This window comes from Semicossyphus pulcher, unplaced genomic scaffold (assembly GCF_022749685.1).
Source record: "Semicossyphus pulcher isolate SPU_LCO1_2020_fin unplaced genomic scaffold, fSemPul1.0.p SCAF_27, whole genome shotgun sequence".
Lineage (NCBI taxonomy): Eukaryota > Metazoa > Chordata > Actinopteri > Labriformes > Labridae > Semicossyphus > Semicossyphus pulcher.
The window spans coordinates 2,372,082-2,382,558 of NW_027211701.1; the positions used below are offsets into that span (position 1 = coordinate 2,372,082).

Consider the following 10,477-nt stretch of genomic DNA (forward strand, 5'->3'; position numbering starts at 1 on the left):
CCAAAGACAACATCCTCCGATTATCAGAAGACATCCACAGAAACTTCAACAAAAAATAAATAACCCTGGCAATATTCTTCGACATAGAAAAAGCATTTGACAAAGTATGGCATAATAATTTAAGTCCACTTCTCTTCCTTCTGTACATCTCTGACATCTACTACCCCCCAGGCAACATAGCTAACGTCTCACAGTTTGCCGACGATCTCTGTTACTGGTCAAGCTCCAAAACTCCACAATTAGCAGCCAAAAAACTCAACATATGCATAAATGAAATAGAAAACTGGTCAAATATGTGGCGGATCAAACTCAACCCTGCCAAAACACAATGCCTCCTATTCACCAAAAACCAACACCTGCAGCCCAACAACAACATCAACTTAACACTATACAACCAGAAAATCAACATCGGCAAAGAAGCAACATTCCTCGGAGTAACATTTCAAAGCAACATGACCTGGACAAAACACATACACAACCTGGAACAAAAGGCAAATAACAGACTCAACCACCTCAAAACCCTCTGCGGAAAGCACGGCGCATCATCCTCTACAGTCATCAAAGTCTACCTGGCATACATCCGACCACTCTTTGAATACTCTGCCCCCGCCTGGATCACCATCTCAGACAACCAGCTACAACGACTTCAAACCATCCAGAACAAAGCACTGAAACTGGCACAGAAGCTCCCATTCTACATCAGCAACCATTACACACACACCATAACAGGCATCCAAACCGTAAGACAAGGACATCAAGCAATAACACTGAAATACCTGAAGACAGCAACAAACAACCCCGCCCTCCAGAAGATCATTAAGGAAGCACAAGCAACAGCCAACACCCCCCTGTCATCCATCCTACAGCTGGCCAAAGTCACTCAACCCCCCATAATCGAGTAATCAAAACCTACAAACAGAACACTAGTCCACCACAACTAGTGCCTAAAATCACCTAATATCACTTAATATCACCCACATGCACACACACATATTAATGTAAGTGACACAACAAGTCGTTTTTTTTTTTTTTTGTCCTTTCTGTTTGTCTGTGCCTTGGTCCACATCCGTCCTCCAACCTCAAGAGCCCCTTGGTTCCTTCCGCCCCTCTTAAAACCAGATAAGCCATGACCACCTAAAATAAAAAAGGGCACAAGCCCTGAGCTATCCCTCCAGGCTCATGATCTCTTACGTTACGTTCGAGAGCATATTCGACTTTAAACCATCGACTAGTGACCATGAGTGGAAGAGGCAAGGGCGGCAAAGGACTCGGTAAAGGAGGCGCAAAGCGTCACCGTAAAGTCCTCCGTGATAACATCCAGGGAATCACCAAGCCCGCTATCCGCCGTCTGGCTCGCCGTGGTGGAGTGAAGCGCATCTCCGGTCTGATCTACGAGGAGACCCGCGGTGTGTTGAAGGTGTTCCTGGAGAACGTCATCCGTGATGCCGTCACCTACACCGAACACGCCAAGAGAAAGACCGAGACCGCCATGGATGTGGTGTACCAAATTGTGCCAACCCTGTTAGCAACGAACGTCTTGAATCTGGTGCTCTCACTGTTCAAGTACTTTAGCACAGCCGTGCTATCGGTCCAAAAGATGGATTCGTGAAGCTCCAACTCAAGCTCTTTCCTCAGAAGCTTGTCCATTTTTATTGCGACTGTGGCCGCTGTCAGTTCCATTCTGGGAATAGTTGGTGACTTTAAGGGAGCGACCCTTGTCTTTGCTAGGATCAAGGTGGATTGAGCTTCACCCGTTGAAAAGCGCAGCAGTAAGTAGCTTGTGGTGCCGTAGGCATCTTCACTAGCGTCAGCAAAGTGATGAAGCTGCGCAAAGACTAGCGCACCAAGGTACTTCGACTTGACACATCTGTCAACTCCAAATTTCTCAATCTGTGGCAAACTTGAGATCCACTTATTCCAACCTTTGACCACAGTGTCTGGCAGGTCTTCGTCCCAACAATACTTCTGCCGACATAAATCCTGCAGGATTCTTTTGGCGGGCAATATTACTGGAGCGAGAAAGCCCAGCGGATCAAAAATTGAGCTGACCAAGGAAAGCAGGCCTCTCCTAGTGTGTGGTCAATCTTTAAGGTTGATCTTGAACCTGAACTGATCTGATTCGGCACACCACTGGATACCCAATGTTCTCTCCATGGGCAAGTTGTCCTCATCTAAGTCCAGATCTTGAAACCCTTGAGCCTTTTCCTCTTCTGGGATTGAGTTAAGCAACTTCCTGCTGTTGCTTGACCACTTTGTCAGCCGGAATCCTCCTTTTGCCAACATGCTTCTCAACTCAGCACACAGTGTGATGGCTGTATCTTCATCAGAAGCCGACTTAAGACGGTCGTCCACGTAAAAATTTTTCCTGACTGTTTTAGCCGTCTCTTGTCCAAACTCCTCTGCGAAATCTGTTGCGCATTTCTGGAGCGCAAAGGTGGCGACACTTGGCGATGATGTTGCGCCGAAGATATGCACCAGCATCTTATGTTCAACGAGATCCTGCTCATAGTTGCCGCCAGGCCACCATAGAAATCTCAGGAGATCCGTGTCTTCATTACTCACTTTGACTTGGTGGAACATGGCCTCCACGTCTGCCATGACCGCCACAGCCTCCTGGCGGAACCTCATGAGGACCCCCACCAGCGAGCTTGTAAGGTCCGGACCCTGTAGGAGCTGCTGGTTCAATGATATTCCTTGGAAGCTTGCGCTGCAGTCGAACACGACGCGCAACTTCTGCTTGGTTGGATGTCTTACTCCGTGGTGAGGCAAATACCACGTTCGCCCCTCAGTAGGTTCACACTCATCACCTACAAGCTTCACGGCGTAACCTTTCTTGAGCACGTCGTCCATGAACGCCACATATTCTCCATAGAACTTGCCGTCCTTTGAGAACCTCTTCCGTAAGTTCAGTGCACGTTGCTCCGCAACTGCTCTGTTGTTCGGCATACACAAACATTTTTTCTTCACTGGAAGACAAACATTGTAATGACCGTCTATAAGTACAGCAGACTGTGACACCATGCTGATAAACTGATGGTCCTCCTTAGACATCTCGATGTCTTCGTCTTGTCCAGCATCTGGAAAGTCCTGCTTGAATTGTAGCTGCCAAAGTTCTTCAAGCTTGGCTACTGAGATTCTGTTTGCAGTAATTCCTGTCAGTGTGTTTGCCTCCAATGTGTCATTTCCACCTCTGAGTGGTCCGTTCACTGTCCAGCCTAATATTGTCCTCACGGCGTATGGTCCATTGTCCACGCTGTTGACCACTTGTAGCGGTTCCATCGCCTTGGGAACATTTGCTCCAATGAGCAATCCAACTTCTGCTTGGATAGTGGGGATTTTCACCTCTTTTAGGTGGGGCCAACTGTCAATATCCTCTTGGCGGGGAATATTGTCCTTAGCTACAGGAATGTCCTTCTGTGAATACACCTCCGAAAGTTCAACAAACTGGTTGCTGTCCAAACTGCTGATCTCCAGACCAGCCACAATGCGTGTGTTCACGACTGATTCATGTCCCATAGTTCGCAATGAGATGCTTACATTGCGTCCATTCATGTTCAGTTGATTTATCAGTGACTCTGTAGCGAAAGTAGCCGAGCTACCGGGATCCAAAAACGCGTAGGTTGTCACTGTCTTGGTTCCTTTTTGTGCCTTGACACACACTGGAACGATGGAAAGAACGTAATCGTCTTTACCGGCCCCTGTGACTCCAAAGGTTTCAGCCGTTCGTACAAGGGCACTTGAAACAGATTGCTGATCACAACAGTCCTTTCCTGTGTCTTCTCTTGTGTCTTTGTTAGTAATGTGCAATGATGTGGGATGCGGTCTGGAGCATTCTTCACATTGAAGCTTCTGTTTGCAGCTGCTACTCATATGACCGTGCTTTAAACATGCGAAACACAGACCTTTGCTCCTCAAGAAACCAATCTTGTCTTTATGTTGCTTGCTCTTGAATTTCTTGCAAACTGTGAGACTGTGTTGCTCTCCATTACAATAAACACAAGGTTTGCTGAAACCATCGACTGAGACAGGTTGTGTTTTTGCTGCTGTCTGTTTTTCATTTTCCGTCTTTGGGGGCACAACAACTGTTGTGAACACTTTCCTTGATTTGAGTGTCTCTGCGTATTGTGGTTTCGGTTTCTGTTTTACAGGCTCTTTCGTGTTTATTGTGTTTTCTTTTATGTTTCCATAGAGTGGATGCAGAAGATACTTAACTTGCTTATTCACAAAGTCAACAAAGTCCTCGAACTTGACTCTTTTTTTTGTTCTTTCTTGCAGGTCGCAAGCGGACTTCCTCCAGGATTCCTTGAGCTTGTATGGAAGTTTATTTGCCAGTGCCTTTATATTAGCTGTGTTATCCAAATCTTCCATGTAGCTAATATCTGTCATTGTGTTAGAGCAACCTGTTAAGAATAGTGCGAAGGATTGAAGGGATGCACCATCTTCCGGCTTGATTGTGGGCTAGTCCAAAGCTTCCTTTATGTACGCTTCCGCTATCTTGAAGTCGTCACCAAAGAACTCTTTCAACATTTGCTTTGCTTTAGCATATCCTGCTGAAGATTCCATGTGGATGCAGCTCTTAACCAACTCATGTGGTTGTCCACTTGTGTACTGTAGCAAAAATTGAAGACGATCACGATTGTCACTTGTGCGACCTTCAATCCCATGTTCAATGGCTCTAATAAAGGAATTGTATTCCAGTGGGTCTCCTTTAAATGTTGGGATGGTGAGATCAGGAAGTAGTGAAGCTTTGTGACTCCTCACAAGATACTCTGTGACGTTGGCTTGCTGAGAGATGGCTTGGCAAAGCCCATCGAGCACTGGTCCCTGTGGCTCTTTAATTTCAGTCTTTGGCGCAGAAGTAGCCAATTGGTCAGTTGCTGCTGGAGTATTTTGTTTAACCCTGGGCGCTGGTAAGGTGGGTCTTGTGTCTGTTTGACCATTATCATCCGCTTTACCTTTGCTACCATCTTCTTGTGTGTTCTCATATTTTTGTAAGACCTCCATTTTAGCGTCAGACTCAGCCAGTGCAGTTTGCATTGCATGCATTTCTTTTCTAGCTTTTAGTGAAGCTTCCATCCTTTTTTGGTGGGCTTCAAACTCTGCTTCTTCCTGTTCTATGGCCAGTTTCTCCCGTAAAGCTGCAGCTTTTGCTCTTAATAATGCTTGTTCCATTTCCGCCTTTAATCTGACTGAAGACGCTGATGAACGTGATCTTCCACTCCGTGATGTAGCTTTACTTCGACCGCTAGTGGTCACTTTTGTTGATGTAGACCTACTGTCTGCAGGTGTAACCTGTCTGTCACACTCTTCAGCCTGCTCAACACGCTTCAAAACCTCTTTCATCCAATCCTCACATTTCCAGAAAAAGTCATCCATTGATTTATTCTTTGGATCAAACCAGTTCCTTTGATCTCCTGCAAATTCCTCCTCATTCATTAATTTCTGAAGGCCAGAATTAAGCTCCAAAAATTCCTGATGCAAGCCACTGAAGTCAACACGGAGCTTATTTTTTACAGTGTCAACATTTGCATCGTCTTCCATTAATTGTTCAATGTGATTTTTCAATCTAGTTATCTGGGAGAGCTTGTACCTGCGTGCCTGGATCTGTCTGGATGTATGTTCTTCTATGGCCTTCTCAGTCATCTTTACTGTCCGCTTTCCACTGTCTTGTTCATCCATAACAAGGTATTATTTCCACTTTTAATCAATAAAGAAGTCGAAGCACCGTAGAGTCTCACTTCGTTATTCAGCCGAACAACGATCCTGTTTTTTTTTACTCACATGCGTCGGCGAGTAGACTCGCATCAATTAACGATCCGACGCCAGGCTGATGAGCTCCCTCTCGCAGCTTGTGATTTTTCCTTTTCCAAAAGTCTCCGTGTTTGTCAGGCAGTTCCACGTTCCATAAATCCACGAAGAGCAAGTTTTTTTGACTAATGTAGGTTCCTAATCAGTGAAGCCATGAGCTTGACGCTCTCCTCCCTCGTTATCCACTTGAACGACAAAAAAAAACTCCACACGATTCCTTCGTTTCTTTTCATTGTTTACTCCGAAAAATAAGGCAAAATACAATAGTCCAGCATTATGAAAATAAAAAAGAAAGGCAAGAGCCAAAGACAACAAAAATGCGGAGTCTAAAGGTAACTTAAAGAGCAAAGAGGTCAAAAAACTGTGTGGCTCCACTCCATGACACTGACCTGACTGCCTGCTTTACGTTAACCACGCCCACACACTCATCAGCATTAAAGGTTACATGTGCGATTTTTAAACCAAAAAACACCCACACATTTTTAAGTGAAATGAATGAAGTACTAACCTATTAATATGAACTGTTCACCTGTGAGTAATGTAAATAACCTCTTTTTTATCATAATTAACCACAATCTTTTTTTCACATATCAACTTAAGTTATTATTCAAATACTTATCAACAAAAAATAGCATTTAGGCTCCTATACACTGAGTGTAATGTTTTGCAAAAAGTGTGAAGCTGAGTCTGTGCTTATTGTTGTGCAACTCTGGACAGGTGTTTTGCTTCTTGAGTATAAATATCTTTTAATTATGTGAACATTTTCATTTTAGTGTGTAAACAACTGTAAAAAACTATTACATTTAAGGCGCTGATACATACAGTCTTACACTGACAGACAGTACACACTGTCCTCATAAACAACTGTTAACATCTGTCTCAGTATCATTGTTGTTGTTGCTAATGCTAATAGTAGACCTGTTGACTTCAACTGTTACAATTACGATTACTACAGCTTTTATCATTACTTTACTTCTCTTGCTAATTCATTATCATCAGCCTTTCATCATGACTCTGCTGTTGTTGCTAATCTCCACACTAGTGTACCACTATTATTGGCATCATAACTGTGATGGAATTCGTTCAGCTTGAAGAACCAGACGAGGAAGAAGACTCAGGAGACTCAGATGTCTTAAGTTGAAGAGTTTATATTCTTGATCAAGGAGAAGTGACGGAAACAATACACTTGGAGCAGCAGTGTAATGCCAAGTCAATTCTAACAGACCAGTCACAGACACAGTGTCTATTTACTATCTACCATACAAGGACCTCCCTGGAGCCAATAGTCTTAGTCTTAGAAGTACTTAGTAAACAACCTAATTTATGGTTAAATAAGACAGACAGCCCCAGATGGGCAGAGGGACGGGAACAAGTGTTAGGAGGCATGAAACGAGTATGGAGCCACTCTGTCCACAACAACAGATAACTTGAAGGACAACTTGCGAACGGTGCATATCTTCATCAGCACACAGTAGGATTACGATCTCTAGTGTTATAGGGTCACTCTGAACCTTTGGAGTACTATCTCCTTATGCCTGACCTCTGAGTCCATTGGGCCTCAGTGGATGCTTTAACTTATATCTTCTTACTCTAAGACCTGAATAAGGAAAATTCTACCACAATAGCCATAAGTATGAATAAGTTGTTGTTGTTGTTGTTGTAACAAGAACATATGTTGTTGTTGCTCTCTCTGCCTGTCTCTATCCTGCATCTCCTTCTATCTAATTTTTCGGCCCATCCAGTCGAGGCAGTGCTACTCATGGTGATTCATGTTTGGCCTCTCTCTTAATAACAACGAGTACGGTCTAGACCTGGCGCCTATACTACGAAGCGAGTTCAACATACCCAGAGTCTCTTTTCCTGATCTGGCTTCACTTAACCTGACAAAGGCAATCGTGCTCAGCGGTCACACGACGCTGGTTATCAACTCGATAAGTCAACCCAGGGTTTCTATGAGCGCGTTCACATTAAAGGGGTGTTGTTTGGAGCAAATGACCAATCTAAACACGGGCAAGTCAGCCGTCAGCTGACCGGCATATTTTACAAACTCAGAGTGAACTCTGATTTTAGAAACATATGAAGAAGTTACACATAATCCAGACTGAAATCTGCTCAGCTGCAGCTGCTGGATGCAGGAAGGACAAACAGCTAAACAAAATAAATGAAGCAGACTGTGTGAATGTGCAAATATAATAGTAGCTATCACTGCTCCCTCATTAGAGCACCATATATTATAACACTCGTGTAGCCTGTTACATTAGATTATTACGTTGCACAAATGTTTTTTCATTGCGTTAATGACACAAAAATAAACAGCCTATAAAACACAATTTAAAGCAGTATGAATGCTTACTGTTATATCTTATGAGTACAAAAGTACTTCAGGCTAGAGTGTTTTTTCAGTCTCTGTTGTAGATGTATATCAGTAAAGCACAATGAATATATTTCATACATTACATAAAATCATGCGGTAAAGAGGAAGTGTTTTACCGCTCTCTCTCTCTCCTCCCTCTCACGATCTGCTCACAGAGCTCCTGAATCAAGAGACCTGATTGGTCAGCAGGTGGTGCTTAGATCAGGTAAATCTCTTATCTGGGACATAACCTGCTCCGGAGCAGGTTAGGTGTTCAGTTCAAGTTACCATGGTGATCTACCCCGGTAAGAAGTGAACCAGCTTCATAGTACTGAAAACTCGGAGTTAACCCTGAAGTTACCACGATAACACCTGATCCTGCTTCGTAGTGTACCCCCCTGCTCTTTTTGTAAAGTGTCTCGAGATAACTTAATGACTATGATTTAGGGCTATACAAATAAAATTTGATTGATTGATTGATTGATAAACACACCGTCCTCATGAACACATGCAAGAGAACACATACATAAAATGCACACACTGTTATTGTAAACACACTGTTATTGTAAACACACTGTGTACGACTGTGTGTAAAAGACATTTTATGCTTTTAATATCTTTCCAGTTCACGACAGATATGTTGTTGATCTGTACGTCACGTTAAAGAGAAAAACAAGGTCATCATTCTACATTTTATTTCCTTGTTGTAAAAAAAGTGAGTATAAAAGTGTAAATGAAGACCTTTATAATCTAACTGGTAAAGTTTTATACAGTCTCTTAAAGTTTGACTGCAGTTATTTCAGGTGGTTTGTTCCAAAGTTCAGAGCTGCTCTGTGATCACATTTCCTTAAAGAACACTTCAGTGTGAAGCTGAGCAGAGAGAGTCGGGACTGTATGTGAATCTACAGACCTTTGGAAACCTCCTGCTGTCACTTACATGTTTGTTCTTTCTCTGCTTGGTTTCCTGGTTGAAGCTGCTTTTTAATTTCACCTTCACTCACCTTCACCTTCACTCACTCATTTTCTCCATCAGAAGGTAACGTAACCAACAGTTTTCATGTTTGTGTGAGCGGCTGTTAAACTGATCTGAGAACAGTAGAGATGGTGGATGTACTGTTGCATTGTGTTGCTCTGTGGGCTGAGTTGGTAGAAAGAACAAAACTGTAGGAGAAATAAGAAAATCTCGAGATGATTGTTAACTGAAGCCAATTTTTGACCAGAAAATAGAAACACCTGTATGATCAGGCACGGAGCCTGGACTTTTTCTCCACCGGAGCCAAGGGGGTGCCAATACGCCGGGGTGCTAAGAAAATAAACGCTTCTCGTGACATTAGAGTGACTTTATAAGCAAGTTTGTTGTTTTCCATAACAACAGCTCTGGTACAAAGCACATTCGATATATATGTAGTCTTTAACTGAATTTGTCCTAAGAATATTCAACAAAATAGCTAAGAGCTTAAAACAACTGACTAAAGGACAGAAACGTTTCACATGTCAAGGTGAAGACTTCATCCTCCTGCAGCACCGGACAGCACCCAGCAGCAACAACACAATACATCCAACATGACAAGTGCATTTCTTGTGCAAAATCAGACAGCTGTGCATCGGTAGTGTTTCAGACGAAATGGTTATCACAACGTCAGGAATAAAATGAATAATGAGAAGAAGTGCAGCCGCAACAAGAAGTGCAAACAGCCTGTGAACTGTGCACACACTTGGACTGAAATGAACATCACGATCTTGCTGATCAGATTTGTTAAAAAAAAAATACCTGTGTCCCGCTTTGCATTAAATGCAATGGATTAAACATCTATCACAATGTCAGAAATACAATTAATGAAATAATAGCCTGTCCAAAGTGCAGCCGGTGTGTGTAAACAGCCTATGTCTATTATCTGCACACACACACACACACACACACACACACACACACACACACACACACACACACACACACACACAGACGAAAAACCAAAATGAATATCACAATCTTAAAACAAAAACACATGTACCCTGCTGCGCATCACATTTAATGGATTAATGTTTATTACAACTACAGAAAAACTCATGAAGCGTTCCTACAGAAGGACAATGCTTCTGTTGTTGGTTTAGTGTCAGTGAGTCCATCATCTTCAGGACATCCAGGGCCTTAGTTCTTTCTGCGTGAATGGACAGGCAGGAAAGGCTGCTGAGTCAAGGTTTGTCCTTCTGTTTCTCAGGTCTTTGCATGACGCATGCAGTAAAAACTGCGCTCACACGATTTCTGGAATTGTGTGCAAAGAAGTTTTACTGTTTAAGAAGTTTCATGAAAGTGTC

At 43.0% G+C, this 10,477-nt stretch overlaps 1 protein-coding gene across 1 annotated transcript; it reads left to right on the forward strand.

The window, feature by feature from the left end:
- The first annotated feature begins 1,237 nt into the window (after nucleotides 1-1,237).
- LOC138604775 (histone H4) lies at nucleotides 1,238-1,609 on the forward strand. The gene has a single exon (XM_069676765.1). The coding sequence runs from the start codon at nucleotides 1,238-1,240 to the stop codon at nucleotides 1,607-1,609; it is 372 nt and encodes a 123-aa protein (XP_069532866.1).
- The last annotated feature ends 8,868 nt before the right edge of the window (nucleotides 1,610-10,477 follow it).